General features: G+C 41.4%; 1 protein-coding gene across 11 annotated transcripts in view; it reads left to right on the top strand.

Annotated features, from left to right (window-relative positions):
• SULF1 (sulfatase 1) overlaps positions 1 to 24,818 on the top strand; it is a 165,649-nt gene that overhangs the window by 133,701 nt on the left and 7,130 nt on the right. For 8 of the 11 annotated variants that reach the window (XM_057498002.1, XM_057498004.1, XM_057497999.1 and 5 more), the window contains 10 exons: positions 2,971 to 3,187; positions 5,489 to 5,735; positions 6,910 to 7,006; positions 7,430 to 7,524; positions 7,874 to 7,939; positions 8,818 to 8,990; positions 10,996 to 11,138; positions 11,233 to 11,356; positions 13,113 to 13,146; positions 14,428 to 14,490. In XM_057498002.1, the coding sequence (XP_057353985.1) occupies positions 2,971 to 3,187; positions 5,489 to 5,735; positions 6,910 to 7,006; positions 7,430 to 7,524; positions 7,874 to 7,939; positions 8,818 to 8,990; positions 10,996 to 11,138; positions 11,233 to 11,356; positions 13,113 to 13,146; positions 14,428 to 14,490 (1,259 nt within the window). Of the gene's footprint in view, positions 1 to 2,970; positions 3,188 to 5,488; positions 5,736 to 6,909; positions 7,007 to 7,429; positions 7,525 to 7,873; positions 7,940 to 8,817; positions 8,991 to 10,995; positions 11,139 to 11,232; positions 11,357 to 13,112; positions 13,147 to 14,427; positions 14,491 to 24,319; positions 24,374 to 24,818 lie in introns of all 11 variants that reach the window. The other 3 variants (XM_036886241.2, XM_036886246.2, XM_057498006.1) reach the window with 3 other exon arrangements.

Raw genomic sequence — 24,818 nt, 5'->3', positions numbered from 1 at the left:
TGTGTGTGTGTGCATATACATGCATATATTATGTATTTTTTACTTTGTATGATACGTCATCAGTGCCAAGGACAGTGCCAGACCTCAGGTTTGGTTAAATCCAGCTCTTCGGGAAGGAAACACTCCTCCCCTTCATGTCTATCCCAAAGGACACCAGCAAGGAATTTGGCCAATGGGAAAATGCAGGTTGGATTCCAGATAGGCTAAGTCACTAAAAATTATGCTTACAGTGTGTTTTCTACAGGAATCCAGTTATAGCCTCAGCTCTTCCAAGCCAAAAAATCATGCACAGTGGTTATAAGGAAGGTTTTTGCTGTAGTTGTGTTGTAAAAATTATTATTTATACTAAAGTTGATTCAAGTTGGAAGCACAAAAAGACAAGGCCATATCTTCCGAGAATACAGTCAGCCACATTTTTCTCTCCAATAGAAAATGAGTACTTCTTAAGATTCTGCTTGGCTGTGAATTGGGAATCCACTGGCCACTTCTTTTGTTGATATAAAGCACAAAGTGGTCAACTCCTAGTTTTTGAATACTTGAGGTACAGATTACCCGGTGGGTGGATACAGTTTGGATCTAAGACAGATACAGATAGAGACAGACACTCGACACCACTGATCCCAGCCTTTCTGCAGCTTGAAAGGTTATCATTTTGATGACACATTACACCAGCAAGAATTCTACACACCATCTGCTTATATCTTAGTGGAATTGTGTATTAGTTTCTGAGACTTTTTTTGAGCATTTCATGGTACCTTCTCGCACCAAATGGAATATCCTGGGAGTGCCACAAACCCAAGCTTGAAAATCACTTGTCTCCAAGTTGTATGGCAGAACTGTGGACTAGACCACCTGCAGTTTCCTGCTAAAACTATGAAAACTAAGTTTCGTTACCTGTTAGCTAACTGTAGGGAGACAGTGAGGAGAACTGGTTACTCTTCAGTAGAGCCCGTAGTCCTGCCAGTGTAGGCGAGCTAGTAGTGTTTGTTGGTTCAGCTTGAGTCTGACCTGGTTACATCAATACATTTCTAGGTGAATCTTCCTTTCCACACCCACATCCGAAATACATACATCCCTCTCAGAGACTCACCCATCCGAGCTACTTAGACCTAAATACGTGCCTTTTGCCTCCACCCCCAGCAGGAGTTCCAGATGCACAGAGGTCCAGTAACCAGGTACAAATCTAAAGCAGTTGTACTTAAACCCAGTTAAATCAGAATTACCTCAGGATCTTTTGAGAATCCTGATGTCCAGCCGATCATGAGGACCAGCAATCTGACATGACTCCCGTTTGCCTCATCAAGTTGGCTTCACTTTTCAGGTCTTTTTTTTAAAAATCATACCCCACTCAGATTTTCTTATATTCTTATTTGTATTGCCTTTCTCTTGAGCCTCCTTCTCTGGATGGAGGTGCTAAACATTCTGGATATCCTGGCCAACCCATGAAAGAAGGTTGTCACCTGATGTGTCTTGAAAAAACAAACTCAGGGGCACCAAAAGTAAATGGGGCTAAAGCAAAATCATAGCGCAAGCCCTATAGATCTTCGATTTGGGAACTATACGATAGGAGTTCAAAGGCAGCTCTGATAACTCAACATTTATTATAGGCACATAATTCCTTTAAGAGAAAACAAACCACGACTCTGCACCCTGGTCCACGGTGAATGATTGCACACCATTCTGTACATGAATGCCGTTTGTCTGCTGACCAAGCCATCTGCGACTCTTGGCCAAACTTCACCCTGCAATAGGACACTTTGAAATCAAGATGTAACCCAAAGTATGCTACCCCAAACAAGGGGGTATGAGGCGGTCATTTTATGTGGTGCATGAAAGTACATCTTTTATTTAATAATTTTTTATTTATTTTTATATGTATTTGGAAATACACAACTGGCACAACAAACACGTAACTTTACAGGTATTGGTGTTTTGGCCATGGTTTGGAAATGTATCCATTTAAAGCAAAGCATCAGTAAATAATTGTGCATAGGTAATACTCATAAAAAGAAGGGGGAAAAAAAGACATATGTCTGAGAGCAGTACCTTACAGTGTGTTGTAACAACCGCGGTCAACTTGAAATTGAGGTCAGTGTTCTCCCTGCTTCCCAATGTACCATTTTCAGGAAGAAGCAGGGGAAAATAACAAGTTAAAAGAAGGTTATCAAGTCTTTAAGTAAGATGTGGAGGATCCCATGAAATGACCCCAAAGTGAAGTGCTTTTATTTCAGCCAAACTGATACGCAAGAAGCAATGGGGGCACCGGGACCCAGCCGTGGCTTACCAATCTGGAACTGAGCCTGTAGCCCCTCAGCATAAGGCAGCCCAACGCTGCTCCCCCAGGTGTGTTTGTTGGGAAGGTGAACAATGTCTCTGCAGGAGCTGCTTGCTCTGCTGGGTATGCAGCGTTTGTAGAAGGGAAGGAAAGGCAGGAAGAAAACCGGACACGTTCGCTAACTGTCTGGGGTATGTGAGAGCTGACTCACCCTGTGATGGGCTCAGATGAAGCGCGTCTCCGTCTTCCTCACGCACCCCTCCTCCCTGGCTCACGTTAGACATTCAGGGGCAGGGAACAAAGCCACCAAGTCTGTTTTTCCAGAGAAAGAGCATTCTGGTGAGAGCAGCCCTGACATCTGTGCTTGGTGGCTTGGTGAATGAAGGTCTTTTCCATGTTTCACTCAAGGCTCTGTTTAGTCTGGATGCTGAGGATTTATATATCAATTTTTGGCTCTAGTGTCAGTGAGGTAATTCTGATTCCCAGTGATTTTGTTGTCATCTGTATTTGCCTACAGTGAAAGAAATAACTATGAGAACTGGGAGTCAATGTATGGCAGGATCACTTAAAAGCTTGCCTTTCTTCATTTGCTCTCTTCAACCGTGTTGCCAGTCTCCTAAAAATGAAAACAGCAGTGCTTAATAAAAAACACCTGGATCGGGATCGGTAACCCACTCTCATGTTGGCTTTTGTAGAAGTGGCAGTGCATTGAGGATGCGTCTGGAAAGCTTCGGATTCACAAGTGCAAAGGATCTGGTGACCTGCTCTCCATCCGGCAGAGCACGCGGAACCTCTACTCTCGCGGCTTCCACAGCGAGGACAAAGAGTGCAATTGTGGAGAGTCTGGTTATCGGGCCAGCAGAAGCCAGAGGAAGAGTCAAAGGCAGTTTCTAAGAAACCAGGGGACTCCGAGTAAGCCACACACTGTGACCTTCTTGGCGACAGGCCAAGGCTTTTGGAAATGGATGTTAGAGAGAGCAGGCTGGCTTCTTCTACATTTAGATACTGTCAGTTCACAGCTGCAGGGCTAAAAGCAAATAATTGCTCTGTTTAAAATATGAAAGCTAGGATAACTTGAAATTTTGCTTTGTGAACATTTTCAGTTAGGCACAGTATTAAAATATATTTAGTAAAAGCTCCAGACACAAACATACACACATAAAAAGAGCTGTAAAGGGCAAAAGGGCATGGTTAGGGGCAAAAGGTCAGTTTTATTTTACCTTAATGCTAATGTCCTGATTTGTCTGCCTTAAGTTACTTAAAAAGAAGAAGAAGAAAAGAAAAATGCAAGCTTTCAGTGTTTGTGCATTTAACTAATAGGAAAAGTATAAATGCTTTTTAAAGGCATATCTGTTTTAAGACAATATATATATTTTTTAACTTCTCTGGTGTTGAGTGGCAGGGTCAAACTAGTCAAATTCCATATGAAAAACATTGCCTAGCATTTCTTTATCAAAACTCTACCAGGAAGCTCTGAGATTCCTGTGATTATATAGGTACGAAAACCTGCTGTCGGACACCTTCTATGAAAGAATGAGAGTCTACTGCCACCTAGTGGCACAATATGAAAAGTGCCATTTCTGTAATAATTCCTTTCTATACCAGTTTGGAAATAAGCAGAATACATACAGTTCAATTCCGCATCCAAAATTAGGAAATAAAATCGTTCACTAGAATGATGAAAGTCCTTAGAACATATTTTTCTATCCTGGACTCCACAGATGGACTCTAGGGGATCAAAAGTCAGCTAACATTTTATCTTAAAGTTCAAGTATACTCCATGTATGTACGCACATTTTTCTGGATGTCCACAACTTTTAAAAAGTTTTTAAAGGAACCCATAATCTAAAAGGCCAAGAACCATTGATGTGGGAGATTTTCTTTCCCACGTGAGAGAAAATGCCAGGTTTAATAATTCACACAGAGATACCAAATGGAAAACTGCCAAGGGACAAGGCCCTCTGACACCTGCCTCATGGTAGCTAGCTACCAATGTTCAGCTGACAGATAGGGGCAGCCTCTTCTCTCTGGAAGACAGATGTCTTTCTACAAGCACTGACCATAAAGTGCATTGATTTTTTCAATGTTGAGCACAAACTGGAGAGGTCTGGAGACACTTTTCAAGCCCATGAAATCTTAGGTATTTGAGAGCCAGGAGTTGGTTCTCCTCTCTTCCACAGTGACAGAGCTGGTGATCACTCTCAGTGACCTGCCAACTGGCATTTCCTCATCTGGAAACTGCCATCAGAGTAGGATTCTATAGAGAGCATGGGGATTCTGATTCCCCAGCCAGTGCACTCCCTTCTCCAACTTCAGCAGCAGCTGGAGAGAAAAGGCCATGGGAGTGTGTGCCTCCAGAGCGTAAGAGCATGTGGTAAGGAGGGATGAATGTTTGCGTGTTACAGCCATTATCTAGCACACTTCGAGCCCTGACAGTGGTCTATAGTAACCAGGAAGCATGCTGGCCTTATTCCCCACATGCCAAGTATTAAAAGTCAGTTGTCTGATGAAAGCATCTGCAAAACTTAATTTTTCTTAGTGCAAATAGAAGGTGTCTAGAACATTTTACCTTTTTGAAAAAGCAACCCAGTGTAGTGGGAAGATTTTGTAGTCTTTAGAATCTGATAGATTGTAGTCCTGGCTCCCATAGGGATTGGCTGTATAACCTTGGCGAAGCTTCTCTCTTCTCATCCATAATATGAGGATAATAAAGCCAAATTCATGAGCCTGTTTTGACAATCTGGTAAGTTTTTTAATGTAAGGATTTATGATGATAATGACTATCAAGACTGTGGATTAGAGATAAGTACAAGGTGAGTTATACATAGTAAAATCTCAATAAATGATAGCCATTATTATTCTTAATACCATAGGTGGGAATATAGTTTTATCTAAACACACAGCCTTATCAGTTCATGTTGAGAACTCAAGGTAGAAGTTCACCTCCTGCCATAGGTGGAAAAGATCACCTGATGGCTGAAGGGCCTGAGGCCCCGAGAAGCCTGCCATCCATCACTGCTCTGCAAAGCCAGGGCAAGCCCACCCCTCCCGACGTGAATTCCAGTGGGCTGTCCAGGGCACTGTGATGTCCCTCGGCAATGCAGTGTGTACTGCCTGCCCTTTCCCAAAATGCTCACCGAGGCAGATGATGATTTTCTTTCCTCCCAAACTATATCTGAACATCCATATTAACATATTGTCCCTTATTTCCAGAGTACAAGCCCAGATTTGTCCATACTCGACAGACACGTTCCTTGTCAGTCGAATTTGAAGGTGAAATATATGACATAAACCTGGAAGAAGAAGAACTGCAAGTGTTGCGACCAAGAAACATCGCCAAGCGTCACGATGAAGGTCACGAGGGCCCCGGAGGTCGCCAGGCTACCGGCGGCGGGGACGCGATGCCGGCCGACAGAGGCAGTGCCGTGGGCCTACCCGCCACCGTCCGAGTCACACACAAGTAGGGAGACTTGGGCGTTCACAAGGGCTGAGTTCAAAGTCATCCCCCATCTTATCAGTCACCTTTACAAAACATAATAGCACTGAGCAGTAGGGTGCTGGGGGCTAAAGCAGCAGCGAGATGTCCAAACAGTTCTATATTTGGACGCGTGCTTTGGGTCCCATTTCACATTAAGGCTGAGCAGCTGGGAATTCAGCCAAAGTGATTCTGTCGCATCTTGGCCTGGCAGGCGTGGAGTTCTGCCCTTGAGCAATTACCTGTGTGGGAGTCAGAAAGCAGATGGAAACCATCGCCCGGGCTGGTAGAGGCTCTCCGCGCTGCGTGGTGACGGGCTCAGGGCAGGCATACAATCATGGCCTCAGCAACAAAACACAGTCCAAGGGAGAAGCTTCCAGAGAGATGGCGTGTGTAAGATGCTGGGGCATCGACCTTGTCCAGGTTGATCCCAGAGAGCACGTGGAGACAAAGGACGGCCGTTCCCTCTCGGCTTGAACGGGCCACCCTGGTTCCTCAGTTCCTTCCGAAACCTGGTCACTCTGGATAGAGAAATATTTTCTTTCTGAATTTATTAGCAAGAACTTTGTTTTCTCTTTCATTTCTGTCACTTTGGAGAGAAGCAGAGTACCACAAGCCCTGCCAGGAGTTGATCTTTGGGACCCGTCTCCCGATGCTGTAGTTGTCAAGTGATGTGCTAAGAGACTTAGACTGGGATCTGTTTCTCTCACTATTCCTGGGGCTGTTTCTTTGTTTCAAACTTACCAGGGCAGTTCAGGCAGGCCCTTTGTAACAACCTGTGGGATGAATGACCCCCTTCCAACTCTACATTTCTGCAAACAAGCTATTTCCATTATACCTGTGAAAACCTCATTTTTTCCTAAAATGTTTGGTGGGACTTATAAAGCTGAGGGTGTCTTGGTATCTGTCCACAGGGACATGGATACTGAATGCTGCCTTGAGAGGTGACCTTAGTGATCTCTCTCCAATACCATGTTTTGCCCACACCAGTAGCCAGGAGACATTCCCACGTCTCCTTGTCTGTGGCTCAGCTGCAAACGACTACTTGCATCCAAATGAAGAGTTTAGAGAATACTTATATTCCTTTGCTATTTCTAATGTTTTTAAATATTGGAATATAAACCTATTGCTGATGTTTCTTGCTTGTTCGTTTTTTCAGGTGCTTTATTCTTCCAAATGATACAATCCACTGTGAGAGAGAATTGTATCAATCAGCCAGAGCCTGGAAGGACCACAAGGTGTACATTGATAAAGAGGTCAGCCATGGCTGTGGCTGGGGTACACAGTCCAGACTGGTGGGACATCCTGTGTGTTCACTTCATCTTTTCTATAATTATGTAAAAAATAGAATATAGCCAGGTATTTGTCTTTCTCCAGTCATGTGATAGTCCTGACTGAAAATGGAGGGTGAGGAAAGAATGCAGATTGACTCAATGCCTTTTGAAACCTTTGTGATAAAGTGATTCAGTTACATATGAGACATGTGTTGATGTTTATCCATAACACGTCAGTTGGAATAGAGAGGTAGACATATTCTATGCCCAGTGTGTTTCCAAATCAATAGTCATCTCACCTGAATAGCTGTAATTATGGAGCACAGAAAATAAGGTAAAAAGAAAGGTACTTAGTATAGAAAATCCTTACCTTTACATGTAATTGTTCAAATACATGTTTTCCAGATTGAAGCTTTGCAAGATAAAATTAAGAATTTAAGAGAAGTGAGAGGACACCTAAAGAGAAGAAAGCCTGAGGAATGTGGCTGTAGTAAACAGAGGTGAGCCAGCGTCCATTCCATGGTCTCCTTTCCAAAAACTCAGTTTTACACAAGCCACAGGGTTAGCACTAGGGTCCATTCTCTTATACCAATAGAAAGCTTCATCAGTTGAATTCATTATCATACATTGTAAAGATCTAAACTCTTTAGGTCAGATCAAATATGACATAAACCTAAGCAGAAGATTAAAAAGTCCCAGTAAACTAAGAGATTTACAGCAAAATAACTGCTTACCTCCTGTTTTTATTTCTTTTTATGTAAATGAATTTTAGATACATTTTATGTAAACGAACTGTTTTGATCAAATGCACAATTATGAAGACTCACTTTTTAATCTTCTTGCCTGCAGCTATTACACTAAAGAGAAAGGTGTAAAAAAGCAAGAGAAATTGAAGAGCCATCTTCACCCATTCAAGTAAGTAACTCTCCATTTTCCATATTTGCTGGGAGGGAAGGACCATCCACTGGGCATTTCTACTACAGCAGGGACTCGTGTGAGCCAGGTGGGGCTGCTTCCGCAGAAGCAGATTCATCCGGGAGGGCCTGTAGCTCCTGAAGCTGAAACTGAAGCCCACACCTTGACAGGAACCCTGGCAATGCGCTTGGATCTTTTGTTGGGGAGCCGTGAGAGTTCTGCTCTGATTCCGAGTGTGCGCTCCGCCCGTGTTTGGCAAGGTTGCTGAATTTCATTCCATTCACTGCTTCCCGTGGACAGTGATTGGGACATGGGGGCTCTCTTAATTAGGTTCCAAAGAGTAGCCCGCAGTTGTGTTGAATTCTGAAAGTTGGAAAAAATATACGTATATTTAAAATAATAGTAGAATTTGCACCTGAAGGAGATTTAGTTTTTAAGCCTCAACAAAAGTTAAGTCATTTATGGGAAAACCAAGATAAAAACAACAGAAAAGTCTTTCCAAGTCAGCCAACCATTAATTTTATCGCTGATAAGTACTTAGCCACCAAGAAGCTGCCTTTGTCCAAACCGAGTGGCTAGCAGGGTCCATGGATTCACTCTGACATTTATTTCCATCAATGTTTACCTGTAAATAAGGAAGAAAATGTTGATCAGTTCAGGCTCAGTAAAACTCTGAGAGCTGTCACTTACTGAGTTTGGCTTCCTCAGTGCCGATCACATAGGCTGGGGCTCTCCGTGGGAAATAAAGGTCGTTTGTTTATTATTGTATGTTTATCATCGTGCATCTAAGTATCTAAGTGAAAGATTCATGGCAACAATCCTGTTTTTAGTTGACAAAGTGCTCTCTGATCATTAAGAAGCTCCTTCTGTTGGAATAGGGAGGCTGCTCAGGAGGTGGACAGCAAGCTGCAGCTGTTCAAGGAGAACCGGCGGAGGAGGAAGGAGAGGAAGGAGAGGAAACGGCAGCGGAAGGGAGACGAATGCAGCCTCCCCGGCCTCACCTGCTTCACACACGACAACAACCACTGGCAGACGGCCCCATTCTGGAACTGTAAGTTGCTCGGGGCTCTTTTTGCTTGGAATTTTTTGTTTTTTAGAAGTTGTCCCCCAGTTTTATTAAGCTGTAACTGGCACACAGCACCATGTAAAGTTTAAGGTGAATAGCATAATGGCTTGACTTATATAAGTCATGAGTGAAATAATCACCACAGCACGTTTAGTTAACATCTACCACTTTGTATTAACTGCTCCTTCTAAAGGCCGCTTACTGCCACCATGCAGAGAGACTGCAACTCCTTCTACAGTAATTAGACTAGGAATTCAGCAGCGTAACACCAGGAATCTAAACACGAGTGTGAGATTCATAGCAACCCATCTCGCACAAGTATTTAATTCATGAGGAGAGCATCACATTATTTTTCTATACTGGCAGCTCAAATCATTTTGCCAAAAATTAGCTGTTTCTTTAGAGGTTTTTTTTGGTATTTTGTCTGAAAATGCCAGATTCTCCCTGCATTTTTCTCCTCATGATGTTATTTCACACAATGCCCAGCCCCTGACAGAGTTCCTACCTAGTAAGACTGCTCTGTAATGAAATTAACGAAAGGATGAATAATTTTTCTCCAAGTATGTTTTTATTTCTGATTTATTTCAAGTCCATACACTATGTATAATAAAAAGAAGTAAAAGTCCCTTCAATGCAGGGACCATATCCTATTTATTCTCAGTCTCGCTTAGTACTTCTCGCCATGCTTGCAGGATGCCATAAAATGCTGGGTTTTACACAGACTTGCTGATGATATGGAATAATAACAATTAACTCTAAAATTAATACTTGCACTTGTTTTAGTGGCCTGTGCCCAGTCTTCACTGAGGCCATGTTGAAATAATATCGTAAACTCTGTGGCACATCATCAGATTAAAGGGTTACCATCCACGAGTAGCCAGGATACTGAACCTTCCAGTTGAAAGGCTCACAGCAGATCCCCCAGGTCAGGGTTTCTCAAGCTTGGATTTAGAGACTCCCCCAAATCCACAGACCATTCTTGGGGTGTTGGGCTTATCCATGAGAATTTTTGTTTTATCTTTCTGTTTACAGCCCCATCAAGGCTGAGTGAACTCTTAAAGTCATAGCATTGAGCTTTTAATGAAGTTCCCTAAACAGGAGTGTGAAGATCTCTGAGGGGCGCCTAGGTTGCTGGGTCTGGTCTCCAGCAGGCTCTGGGGTGACCCCTAGCACTGCCATTTGTCACCTGTGATCTTGGACACATTCCTTAACCTCTATGTGCCTCAGTTTTCCCATCTATAAAATGAGACTAATAATCATCTCTATCTCATAAGGTTATTTTAAAGATTAAATGACTTAATATTATATATTCAAAGGATATAGTTACAATGAATGCGCATTTAAGTATACATATCCCAGTTGTTATAAAAATATTTGCTAGATACCATGTTTCTGAAATCCAGTTTTCATTGAAGGGAAGGTTAGCAAATTTAGAAATTTTGCGTTTTGTAAAAGAAGAGTGGATGATTTGTTTTTTAAATTTGATGTTCTCTTATGTAACTGTTCACAAGGTAACCAGTGAACCTCTGCATGGTAGAAGAGATGTTCATGGTCATAGCCCATCTCATGTTAAATCGTTTTAGAGAGTCTGCAGTGATCACAAACTACATCATCCCTCAATCCACTAAGCTGGGCTCAAGCCTTCTCCAAACCCCTCCTCATGGTGGAATCCCCTCTCTGGCCTCACCGCATTTGAGACTCATGGCCATCTGACACACAGAACAAGCTTGGGCACCAGTTCATCTCTTTCTTGAGTAATCACTTTTTTCCTTTTAAAAAAAAGATAAAAATTTTTTTTCCATTTTTTACCTAATCTCACAGCAGTATAGAGGGGTGATAATATAGTTGTTTTTAACATCTAACTACATAGTATTTACAAGAAAGAACATGTGGCCCTTAAAAGGGTTAAAGATAAGGAAACATTGGAATGGCCAGCCTGCCTATGTTTTTCTCATTTTTTTTGTTGTTTTGTTTTTCTTTTTACCAACAGTGGGATCTTTCTGTGCTTGCACGAGTTCTAACAATAACACCTACTGGTGTTTGCGTACAGTTAATGAGACACATAATTTTCTTTTCTGTGAGTTTGCCACTGGCTTTTTGGAGTATTTTGATATGAATACAGATCCTTATCAGGTAGGTCAATATGTTTTCATTTTATGAAGGTTGTTGAAAATAGAATAATCAGAACGTGAACCTAAATATGTTGTCCTGGCCTCTTCATCTGCAGCTCACAAATACAGTGCACACGGTGGAACGAGGCATTTTAAATCAGCTACACGTACAACTGATGGAGCTCCGAAGCTGTCAGGGGTATAAGCAGTGCAACCCAAGACCTAAGGGCCTTGAAGTTGGTAAGGAAAAAAAATTTTTTGACTATAAAACCTGAGAAATTCTTCATGTTATCAAGTTTTCTGCCTTCAAAACATTTATTTGCATAGACACACATAGTTTGGGATCCTGACAGGGAAAACTTTTCAGGCAATTTCAAACATAAATTGACCTCTAAATTCAGCTCTGGGTACATTAATGAAAATCTCCAATGTGCCAAAAGATCTGGTGAGTGTTTGTTCCAGTCACTCCCACAGGCCTATTCTATTAGTAAATCTCAATTCCTGATAGAAGCATCCACTGGAAGCTGGGATGAAGGTGTGGAGGACTTATTTATTATTGTTGTCAATAGTCACAGTATGTCCTTGAGATAACCCAGGGTATCCTGTTTTAAGAGAATTTGATGGAAACACACAATGCCCTACTTCTGCTTAACACAGTTTGAAGCTACCCCAGATGGGTCCCTGCCCATGACTCAGGGAATTACACTTCTTTAGCCAGTATTTCCATTGGAAACTGGACATATTTGAGTGATTAATTGTCTTGGAATCTAAATGTATAAAAGGGCCTATAAGAATGGAATCAGCCAGATGTTCCCTCCCGGGTCTGCAGTGTTTAACTTATTTCTCCTCTGGCTCAAGGGAAGGCAGTTCTTTTCAGTGTCTGTCCCAGCTCTTTCTCAGTTGAAGAAAATATTATTTTTTCATAATTCCTATAGAAATGTAAATACCAGCTGCCCATAGAAGGAGAAAGAGCTGAAGCTGGCAACGCATTGGCGTCAGCATAGCATGGCAATCCCAGAAGGGCAAAGAGCTAGACTCACAGGCCGTGGGGAACAGTTTGCAGGAACTCTGTTGTGCAGCTGAGTTTCCTGGAGCAGCTCTCTGGGTCATGTGACTTGAAGGAGGGGGTGTCCCAAATGATCAGCATCACCACCTGTCATTTTCACTATTGTAGGGTCCTGAAGTCTTTTGAGCTATGAGAGTCCCATAAGAAGTTCTAAATTCTGTGAGAAAGGTCACGCAGCAGCCATCAGTCAACACCTCTTAATTCACACCTTAGTGAAATCAGTCACCAGCCGGAGTCCAGTCCTGACTTTCAAAAATTGTCTTTTGGTCCCTGACCCTACTCAGCAAAAATCTTTTCAGATACCCTGCTTATCTGTTGACCTTTTCCTCAAACCTTACAAACAGCAACAGCCCACTAAGGTCTTGAAATTAAATCAAACTCTTTAGAGGCACTAAAAATAGTACACCCATTTCTGCCCCAGATATTGTAGCGCACTTACTGGTGATGACATAACAACTCTGCTCGGTGAAATCTGAGAGCCTCTCAGTGAAATGACACACCAGGTGGAGGCTGATTGCCATCAAGCTTATAGTAGTCCTCTCCACCCTCTAGATGATTCCTAAGGGAGATGATTTTTGCCCTTTTTTTTCCAAGTGTTTTATCTAAAAATAACCAGAATTTAACTTTTACCAAGACTTACATGCCCTCATGGAAGTATTTTTCTTACTGCTTTTAAATGGGCTCTCCTTTCCTGACTCCACCAATTTTTCATGCAAACTCTTACCTGTTTTATCTTACACCATTTTATTTGTAGCATTCAATACTAATTCTGAACCTAAAAGAAAAGTTCTGGTGGACTCCGGCACTGTCTATATTTAACACAATATGTTTCTTTCTAGGATTTAGGCGGCATGCGTGGAAAACTACATAGCAAATGGTTTTATGAGTTCTAAAGCTAACATAAATTACTCTTGTATTTTCCTATATCAGGAAATAAAGATGGAGGAAACTATGACCTACACAGGTATTCACACTTTGTTATTCTCCCCGGCAGCTTCTTTCCCAATAATTGCATGACCCAGCCATTTCAACTAATTTCTGTCTCTTACCACACTGCACAGAGCACATTGGGGGTGCATGCATGTTCTAACAGCGCTCTCCACCGCATTGTGTCACTGGTTACCAATCTGCCATTTTGCTTTTAAATCAGTTCATGTCACAACAAGATGTCTCTCAGAGCATGTACTCACTCCCATGCTTGTTCGCTTGTTGGATGATGCTTCTAAGCATGGAATGCTGTGAGATGAAAAAGCCAGAATGACCCTCGGGAGCCCTGGGGAGGGCGGGGAAATTATTTTCCCTGTGGTGCGTACTGTTTGGTTTGCTGGAGAGGCTTCATAGAAACTAGTTTGAAATTTTTATGAAACATAATGCCAAAGGCACAAAAGGAGTAATGGGAATTTTTAAGAACAATCTAAAGCCAAAGTTGGAGGTAACAGAAGGAATTTCCTTGTTAGTGGTCTTTAATAAACATCTGTGGTGAAAGCACCAGAGATACAATTCCAAGGGCTCTGCAGGGTGCTGGTGACTGAAGAGGAGGTGCTGGAGTTTGGGGTCTGGGTATCTGGAGTCAAGGCCTGCAGAAAGGTCTCAACAGTATGGAGACAATACTGCCTGACACACAAAAACTTCACAAACAGGTTTCAGCCTACTCATCTTATCCCCCCTCCACACCCACTTCCTCATGCTCTGGAGGGGGGACCCAGACACCTGGCAGACTCATCACTTGGTCAGCTGGCATACGCAGCCCCTGCTAATTTCCCACCCCAAGGATAGACCTCAGGTGGGTTTGTCAGAAATGAACTTTTTAGGGCAGGAGAGGACTGTCCTTACCACCTCTACCATGGAAAAACTGAGGCAAACATGTGCCATTCACCTAGTGAGTGAATCCTCTAACAAGAAAAGCTTCCATCAGAGGACCACAGACTGACTTGGCGCCACCCAGAGTGATAGCATGTCAGGGAAACGAAGACTACCGCCGTGCCACAGCACCCCAGCCACCTGGCTGCTGCCACCTGCCTCCTGAGCTGTGATCCCAGATTCCTCCTTTTAGAGGGTGGCTCGCTGGTCTGCCCAGAAGCTAAACACTAGGAAATAGGTGGGGAAGATAAGCACAAATGAACAAAACAAAGCAAGCTAAATGTTTGGGGAGACCTGACAACCATTCACACATCTCCTTTTTCTCTTCTCTCTCTTCTTTCTTTCTTTTCCTCACTCTGCCCCACACCGACCCGCATTGCCCCAGCACAAGTAAGGCAGAGAAGAATCCACTCTTCAGCTGGTCTCACCCGGGATATGGGCTGACGAGGTAATGTTCATGCCCCAGGGCACTTTTGCCTTCTTCCCAGGGGCGTCACTAAGACATTTCTAAATTGTGACATTTTAAATGGACCTGACACTAAATACTGGCTTTACAGTTATTTTATGATGCACTCAGTTTCACAGCTAAGGGATTTTTCAGCCTGGCCTTCTTTTACTTCTCTCATGAAAGAGATGAGAGTGTATTATCAGGTTATTTAAGACACAGGCCTGGTCAGAGCCAAAGCGGTTATTCTCCATCAAGTCCTCCCTGGACACTCATCATCCCTGGACAATGCTGAGATAAGGAAGGTTTAGCTAAACTCCAGTCATCACTCAATGGCAAGCATATGCGATTCTCCTGTACCCTGACCCCTGCCACCACCCCTTACCCAGGCCAAGCCCATAGTCTCTGAGGCTGTGTGACATACCCTCCCTGGTAGCATGGCCATTGAAAGCAGATGCACAGCGCAACACACTGATACCTGTTGCTTTTTTTTCTCCTAAATTCCTCACCAAAGGACAAATCTAAGATACTCTATAACTCAGAATGACTGGTGTTTTCAGATTCCACCATTTCACAATCCATGAGGCAAGCTTTCTGTTAGTGGATATCCATGCTGTAGGCAGAAAATCATGAAGCAGGATTCCTGAGAGAGCATTTGCCTGGTATGCCTGGGGACTCTCTGGATATCCAAATGCAGTGTTTGACGTGGCCTTCCTGTTGGATTGAAAGGGAAGACTTGCAGAACAAGCCCATATGTGTGGAACTGCTGGAGAAAGTTCTACCTCCAGATGCTGTTTACCAATACACAGCCTCCAATGATGGCCCCTCTACAGGGATTTCAGAAGCCTTGATTCTTTAAGATTTTGGTTTTTTTTTTTTGAAAACTAATGCAAATGCATTTTTAATCATGAAATTTCATTATAAAAGACTTTGAGGAAACCAAACCTGAAGAAGTTGAAATTTGAAAACTCAAGAGTATTTTAGAAAATGTATCTTGTACAAGACTAACAAGAGTTTCTTAAACTGCCTTCATTTTGTGGATTTTCAAAAATTAACCCTTAGACTTATTTAAAAAGGTCTTCAAAAAGCAAGTCTGTTCCCTATTCAACTTCATTATTTGTTTATTATTTTTTGCTGTGGCCTGTGCATGAGGCAAAGGCAGCTGAAATGCTTTGCTTACTCACGCTGTTCATTTCCAGTTAGGAGAAGCTCAGAGTGAGGGCATAACTCAGAAAGTGGCCCCCATGACTCAGGAAATTAATTTTGGCTTGAGTTGAAAGCAATACTTTCTATGTTGCAAAATAGAGTAGGATCAACAGGTTGAGGGAGTGTTTATTTTTCCCATTGCTAATGAAAGCTGATGCTGCTGCACTTTGATGTCCAAGAAGAGCTCTTGACAGCCCCACTGTGTCTCCAGTGGCTGCGTGGAGCAGACAGACAGTTCCTGGCAGCCTCACGCCGGCAGTGCTGCTTCCTGACCCTTCTGCTCCACACCCTGCAGACCAGCAGACCATGTCGTGCTCCACCCTCAGCAGGCATGCTTCTGGCCACACGGCTTCTGCTTGTGGTGATTCATGCCTTGTGTTAGAGCCCAGATAAATGTTAAAGGCTGTGTGTACTGAGGTTAGAGCTTGGACACAGTATTCAGGCTGCCTGGGGTTCAAATCCCAGCCTCCCTAGTGGGAAACCAAGCACACAGTATGGTGAGTAGCAAGCACCAGTAATGGTGGGTGTTATAATAAAGTGTAAAATGGGGTACAAAACATTTATAGGAAGGAGACAGTATGTGAAAGGGAATAGTAAGTGAAATTGTAATTCCAAACAATGTTACTGTATTCTGTAAGAAAAACAAAAAGATATTCATCAGCACTACCACCATGTCCATCATCACTTGTTGGCAACTCAGAGTTCAGCACACAAAGCCATTTTCTGAACTGCCTAAACCTCTTGATATCAGAAGGAAGAACCACCCCCCCGTCACTGCCCTGCTCTGTGCTGCTGTAATGAAGCCTCCTCTGGTTCTCTTCTCTCTCTCACATCTCAACTCCATTTTATTTTATTTTATTTTTCTCTATCATAAATCTTTTTCCGTTTTTTCTGAGAAATAATTAATATACATCAATGTGTAAGTCCATTTTATTTTTAAGCTGCCTTGCTAGCGCTATTGGACTTTTGGGTTTAAGGTGCTCAACCAAGAGGTGGATCAAGGTCAGGGCTTGGGGCTGAAGGGTCCGGAGGTGAGGCCAGCCTCCTACGGTGATGGGGAGACTCAGTCTGAGTCGGTAGGCTGCGGGTGAGAGCCAGGGCCACTGTGTGTGGTGTCCGAGGCTCCCACCCTGCACGGTGTGCCTGGAGGGCAAGCAGGTGCCCTCCAGCCAGGCCTCTGATAGCCAAGCCATGCCGACTGGTCGGGGCATGTTTTTCTGCACACAATTCTGGCCACCCTGTTCATGGTGAGGGTCAGGGTCAGGTCAGAGTTCATCTAGGCTCCAGGAGAACATTCATAACTTTTTCATACTTTTCCAATAGTGATTCTGCTTCCAGTGCCTTGTTTCTTGTGCCATAAGAGAAGCTAAGGTGTTGCAGAACTCTTAAGATCCTCTCCAAACTGGAGAACAAAATTGACCTGTAATCGGCTTTGGTATAGGGAGAAAAGAAAAAGAAAAAATGATTTTTCATCTGTTCAATAAAGAAAGAAGGAAAGAATCTAAATGACTGCCTCTGCAACTTGCTGCCTTCCAGGAGAGCTTAGTCAAGTATGACAGTTACAGCACAGGATGCAAAGTGCTCTGACAGGGAAGGTGAGATGCAGGAGAGCTGTGGGAGGACCCCAGCCCAGTCCTGAGGGGTCAAGGGAAGCTCCCCAACGAGGATGCATTTATGCTGCACACCAAAGGCAATGTTGGAACAATCTAGACATAGGATAGTGAAGAACAAAAGTCTAACAAGAAGGGTAGTTGATGTAAAGGCAAGATTCACTGGATGAATTGTGATTGATTCAAGGATGGTACAAGGGAGGTGAGAGGGATGAACTGAAGAGGTAAAAGGGGTAGAGCCTGTTTAATTAAGGGTATTATACATAGGGTGACTGTATTATAATTTATCTTCTAAACAGGGATGTTTTGGACCATGTAGAAGGTACTAAAAATAATTAAGATTATATAAATATGACATATGCATTTGCTGACCAATAAATCAATTGGTAGATTTATCAAATAGTTGCATTTCAAAATGATCTCCTAAATTAAAAAGTCCAAGAATTCTGGACAAATGCTAAACTAAATAGGATTCCAGTATAGCTGATGTAACTGGGACCATTACAGACAAACTATACAATTCAGTCTCCCTAGTTATGCTACACTAAAGGCTTAGTCTTTATCCTGAAAGCAGTAGGGAGATAGTCAACAGTGTTAAACTGGGAGAAATAATGTGAGAGGATTTGGTGGATCAGATCAGATAATATAAATAGCTGAGAACAGTTTTGTGGGTCAGACCGGCCACAAGGTCCAGCTTCACTGCTTCCCAGTTTGGGGTGATTTGCCAACAATCTTACATGACTTACTATGTCCCATCGCTCTCCTAAGTACTTTACATATATTAAGTCATTTAACCCTCACCATAGGTCTGTGAGGTTAGTCCCATTACCCCCACTTCACAGATAAGAAAATTGAGTCATCCAAAGATGACAAAGATGATAAATGATGGAATAGGAAGTCAAACCTAAGGAGTCAGGTCCTAGCATGTGCTTTTAATCTCTATCCTGTACTGATTCTCTTGGACAATTTATTTAACCTTTTTATGACAATTTTATGATGTGTAAAAATCTGAAAATAATACATATCCACAATATACATAAGGATTACATGAGCTAATACCTGAAAAGTGCTTAGCACAAATAAGCCCTGAATTTGTTATTCTATGATTGATGTGTGATAGTAAGAGTTATATCAAAAAACCTAGAATTTTGAAGGACCTTTACCTTCATGCTGATGGATAATAAAATTAGCAGTTTCTATTACTCATTTGGTATTAAGAAAGAGGGAAGGTGATATGCATTCGCTCCAGTAAGCAAGTGTGCTGTTTTAACCAGCCATTCATTATACAAAATTATTCATCTATCGATAAATGATATATTTATATTTGTTGATAGTTCTGTACTGCCTTCTTAGTTGGACATAGTCTTTTATTTGTAAAATAAATAGGTATTCCTGCAATTAATAAATAAAATTGTGGAGATTAGAAATCTTCTGTACATAGCAAATGTCTATAAATAGGTATTTATAGTTGGTTTTGGGCTACTATGCAGGTCAGAGTCTCAGAAATTTCAAAAGCCAAATTCTGTTCCAGCTTAAAACATGTTGTGTTTCAAGCAGCATGAAAATCACCCATGAGGCACACTGATTTTATCAAATGTTGGAAACTTTGTGCCTTCAGAAAAACATTCAAAGTAAACACAGAAAGACATGAAAGGACTTATGAAAAAGAAACAGAACCATCAGTGTAGACATTCTTTTCAGGCTCTCTCAATTTTGAAAATCAAATTACAGGCACACCTCATTTTATTGTACTTTGCTTTATTATACTTCACAGAGACTGTGTCTTTTACAAATTGAAGGTTAACAGCAACCCTGCACTGGGCAAGTCTATCAGCGCCTTTTTTCCGAAAGCGTTTGCTTGCTTCATTTTCTCTGTCACACTTTGGTAATCTCACAGTATTTCAAATTTTTCCATTATTATCGTAATTTTTGTGGTGATTTGTGATGTTACTATTATAATTGTTTGGGGGCACCACAAACTCACCCATATAAGACAGCAAAAGTAATTGATAGATGTTGTGTGTGTTCTGATGCTCCACCCACAGGCTGTTCCCCCATCTTTCTCCCTCTCTTCAGCCCTCCCTATTCTCTGACACCCAACAATATTGAACTTAGGCCAGTAAATGACCCTACAGTAACCTCTAAGTGTTTAAGTGAATGGAAGAGCCAAACATCTCTCACTTTAAGTCAAAACTAGAAATGGCTAAGCTTAGTGAGACAGACATGTCGAAAGCTGAGATAGGCTGACAGCTGGGCCTCTTGCACCAAACAATCAAGTTGTGGGTGCAGAGAAACAGTTCTCGAAGGAAATTAAAAGTGCTACTCCAGTGAGCATGCGAATGATAAGAAAGTAAAGCAGCCTTATTGCTGATATGGAGAAAGTTTGAGTGGTCTGGATAGAGGATCAGACCAGCCACAACATTTCCTTAAACCAAAATCTAATCCAGAGCAAGGCCCTAACTCTTGAATTCTATGAAGGCTGAGAGGTGAGGAAGCTACAGAAGACAAGTTGGAAGCTAGCAGAGGCTGGTTCATGAGGTCTAAGGTAGGAAATGCAAGGTGAAGCAGCAAGTGCTGATGGAGAAGCTGCAGCAAGTTATCCAGAAGATTTAATTAAGGTCATTATAAAGGTGATACTTTATACATTATAAGGTCACTACTCCTGGTGAAGACACTGAATGACAGATTTTCAATGTAAACAAAAGAGCCTTCTCTTGGAAGAAGATGCCATCTAGGATTGTCATAGCTAGAGAGGACAAATCAATGCTTGGCTTCAAAGCTTCAAGGGATAGGCTGACTCCTGTTAGGAGCTAACGCAGCTGGTGACTTTAAGGTGAAACCAGTGCTCATTTACCATTCTGAAAATCCTGGGGCCCTTAAGAATCATGCTAAATTGACTCTGCCTGTGCTCTCTATATGGAGCAACAAAGCCTGGATGACAGCACATTTGTTTATAAAATAGTTTACTGAATATTTTAAGCTCATTGCTGAGACCTACTTCTCATCAAAAAGATTGCTTTCAAAATATTACTCCTCACTGATAATGCACCCACAAGCAGTGATGGAGATGGACAAAAAGATAAATGTTGTTTTCATGCCTGATGATCCCTTCTGAAGGACACAGATCAAGAGTAAGCTAGACTTTCAAGTCTTATTATTGGAAAAATACACTTCCTAAGGCACTAGCTGCCATAGATAGTGATTCCTCTGATGGATCTGGGGTAAAAAACTGAAAACCTTCCTGAAAGGACTCACATTCTAGGTGCCATTGAGAACAGTCATATTCATGGGAAGAGGTAAAAATATCAACATTAACAGGAGCTGGGGAGAAATGGATTCTAACCCTCATGGATGACTTTGAGGTCTTCAAGACTTCAGTGGAGGAAGTAATCGAAATGGAAGTGGCAGGAATAGCCAGCCGAGAACTAGAATTGGAGGTGGAGCCTGAAGATGTGATGATGTGACTGAATTGCTGCAAACTCATGATAAAATTTGAACAGATGAGAGGTTGCTTCTTATGGATAAGTGGTGTCTTGAGATGGAATCTACTCCTGGTGAAGATACTGTGAAGACTGTTGAAATGACAACAAAGGATTTAGAATATTATGTAAACTTAGTTGATAAAATGGCAGCGGGGTTTGAGAGAATCGACTCAAAATTTGAGAGAATTTTGAAAGAAGGTCTACTGTGGGTAAAAATGCTCTCAGACAGCATCTCATACTACAGAGAAATGGTTTGTGAAAGGAAGATTCAGTCGATGCAGCAGATTTCATTGTCGTCTTCTTTTAAGAAACTGTCTCAGCCACCCCAGCCTTGATCAGCCAGCGGCCTGATCAGTCAGCAGCCATCAACATAGAGACAAGATGTTGCCAGCAAAAAGATTATGACTCACTGAAAGTGCAGATTATGGTCAGCATTTTTAGCAATAAAGTGTTTTAAATTTAGCCATGTACATTTTTTTAGGCATAATGTTATTAGATGCTGAGTTGAGTACAATATAGTTAGACATAATTTTTATACGCACTGGGAAACCAAACAATTTGACTTGCTTTATTGCAATATTTGCTTTATTGCTGTGGTCTGCAATTGAACCCACAGTATCTCCGAGGTCTACCTGGAGCACCCTTAGAATTGAAACTTAGGAAAAGAATAACCATTTTAATTAAAATATCCTTCCATGTAGCAACAATCTGCAAAACTGTAACACTTGATGAATTTCTGGTCGACCTATTACTCACTTCTTGAAAGTGTAGACACCTAGCCAGGTGAAATTCAAAGTTTGCTGTTGAGGACAGGTGCCCAGAATCATCTCCAGCTGGGTGCTGCCGGGGAGGGGCTCACACAGCGCCGAGGAAGCCCAGAGGAAGGTAAGAGGGAGAGGAGGCTCACAAAAGGCTTGTGGAGAGGAAGATGCTGAAATTTAATCTTGAAGGCTAAGAGACACCCAGGATGATGAGGCAGGGAAGCACCTTCTAGGAGTAACTGTAAGTGCTGGGGAGGGAGAGAGAGCCTGGTGCTTTCAGGAAATTCCATGTTGTTCCAGAGGCCATGCAGGAAGAAGGAATAGAACAGGCTGAAGTCAGAATCAGGCAGTCTCTGCAGAAACTACCCTTTCTGCTGCTTATGACCCAGTAGCTCCTGTTGATTGTAATACTGCTCTAGGAAGAGTTAAAATTCCATGCATAAGTGTTCTCTAAGTTACCCATCTTTAGAATATGGTCATATTTTTGTAAGTGTCATCCAGAAAGAACTATGACTCAGCTTGAGAGCTGTGTGGGGTTTTGAAATTCCCTGGGTGTTTCACAACCTTTCTATTTCCAAGGTTGCACGAGAATCACCTGAAACTTGAAATCATCTACATTTATTCTAAATACTCACTTTTCAGCACAAACCTATTCACACCTTTCCTCCCTGAATAAAGAACTTCAGAGTGGCCCAAGGAAAGGACATCCTTTTGTGAGATGAGGCAGAAACTAGGATGGACATGTGGAGAATTTAAGTTTTAATGTGTAATAAGTGTATTTTGATAAAATTTTACATTTACAGAAAGGTTCTAAGAATTTTAAGAATTCTTATTTTTAAAAATCCCAATAAATTTTATCCCATTTGCCTTATTGTTTTCTCTTGTTCTCTCACTCTCCTTCATTCACATCCCTGAGTTTTTTTAATTTACAGACATTGTATACCTTTATATATAAGAGCTTTAGTACATATTTCCTAAGAACAAAAAAATTCTTACATAACTGTTGTACTTTTAACAAAATCAGGCCACTTAACTGTGCCATACAATACTATTATTGATTCCACAGCCCATAGTCAAATGTTACCAATTGTCCCAATAATACCATATTTAGGGTTTTTTGGTTTCTGTTTTTCTGGTCTGGGATTCAATCCAGACCCACACATCGTGGTAAACTGTAGTGTCTCTTAAGACTCCGTCCATCTGGAATATTTCCTCAACTTTCCATTGTCCTTCATGACATTCTAAAATGTACAGGCCAGTTGTTTTGTAAAATGTCTCTCGGCTGGGGTTTTTAGAATGTTTCCTTATGTTTGGACTGCAGTGGTACATTCCTGGGAAGGATACCACAAAATGAATACTGTGTGCTTGAGATGCCTCACCAGGAATTCCGTGGCCTCTGTTTGGTGGTTTAACCTTTGATTACCGAGTTAAGGTGGTCTTTGCTAGGTTAATACACTATAGAATTGCTGTTTTTCCTTTTTTAATTAATAAGTAATTCATCCACTAACCTTTGAAGAATTGGTGGTTCTTCCTGAATCTTTACATAAATGGCTGCAAAATGGTGATTTTTCCCAACTCTATCACTCCTGCTACATTTAAGTGGTATTCTACCATAGAGAAGAGATTTCCCTTCTATCCTGTTTATTCATATCAGTATGGATTCAGAGATCCTCATTTTTTATGTCATGGATATGCTTCTGTGACCATCATTCATTTTGATGATGAAGGGAGACAGATTTGGCCACTGGTCTCCCTTCAGGTGGCTTCTGTGTCCTTTTGACACATCCCCATCATCCTTTGAGCACTTACTTGCTTTCTGGCCTAAAACAAGTTTCAGGTTCATCTTGTTATTTTCACTGCCGCACATCTGGAATCAGTTCCTTTGAAGTGGGAAGCTGCATTTGCACACCAAGATCTGGGTTTGAGGTTTATAAAAGAGCTGCAGAGGTGACTTTGTTTGGAGGCCTTTCTGGGGGACAAAGCTAAAATATACACACACGTTTCGACAGTTCTTTCTATACCTACAGTTGAAGATGTGCAGCTATAACTATTAGATATACTAAAAGCGGTATATTCATCCTGATAATTCTATTTCTAATTCAACACCACAAAGTAAGTTCATTCTACTCTTTCTTGTTTCTAGATTCTAAGTTCCTTTTCCAACAGTGAAAAGTGTAGTTTGCATTATCCCCAATGGATTACCTCTGTGGTTACATGCTATAGTGCACAGAAAACAAATTCAGAATTTCCAAATCATACTACTGCAAAAATAAACTTGCTAACTCCAGTCCAATATATTTTTCAGTTCCTTCTGTCTTTAGAATGAGAAAACAATACAATACTGTGTTCAAAGTAACTTGGGCTTATTCAGTGTTACTCCCTGCTTTATTGTGGTTGTGTTATTCATTTGAAATAGATTAAGCTTTGTTTATTTCTGTTTGTATCCCATTTTAGGTTCTCTTTTTTCCTTGGTAACTTGTTCTTTAGTAAGTAAAACATCAACATAGTTCCAAAAGCCAAAACTGCAAAAAGCATATCCTGAGAAATGTTACTCCTTCCCACCGTCTCTTCCCACGCAGGCACTGTAGATAACCAGTCTCATCATTTTCTGTTTTATCTTCCTGTGTTCTTGTTGAAATAGTAAGCAGATGCTGTATATTTATTTCTCTTCTTTTTTTACACAAACGGTAGTAGACTATATATATGGTATTACACTTGGTTGTTTTTTCACTTAAAATATTCTTTTCATTTTAAAATATATCCTCTCCATCAGTTCACAGAGATCTTCCCATTTTTTTCACCACTTCCTGGTCTCCACTGCATAAAGGTACCATAATTTATTCAACCACTCTTTTATGTATGGGCATTTCAGTTGGTCTCATATTTTGCGATTACAAATAGTGCTGCAATAAAGAGCCTTGTGAACATTCTTTCTTGTTGTTGAGGATATCTTCAGAGTAAGTTTCTAGTTGTGGAATTACTGGGCCAACAGGTAAATGCAGAAATGGATATATTAAATATTGCCAAATTCCCTTTCATATGAGTGTCTGCTTTCAACACTGTCAAGCTTTTTTATTTTTTTCAATAGAATGAGAATATCTCACTGTAGTTTTCATTTGTATTGTGCTTATTAGTAAAGTTTTGAAAATAAATAAATTTCATAAGATTATGAACTTTAAAGGCCATTTGGTTTATTTTTGTAGAATATCTGGTTGTAACCTCTGCCTGTTTTTCTATCTGGTTTTTGAAAGAATTATCAGGAAGATATGATA

Source organism: Manis pentadactyla, chromosome 3 (genome assembly GCF_030020395.1).
Source record: "Manis pentadactyla isolate mManPen7 chromosome 3, mManPen7.hap1, whole genome shotgun sequence".
Taxonomy (NCBI): domain Eukaryota; kingdom Metazoa; phylum Chordata; class Mammalia; order Pholidota; family Manidae; genus Manis; species Manis pentadactyla.
This window is presented reverse-complemented; position numbering and strand designations above follow the sequence as displayed.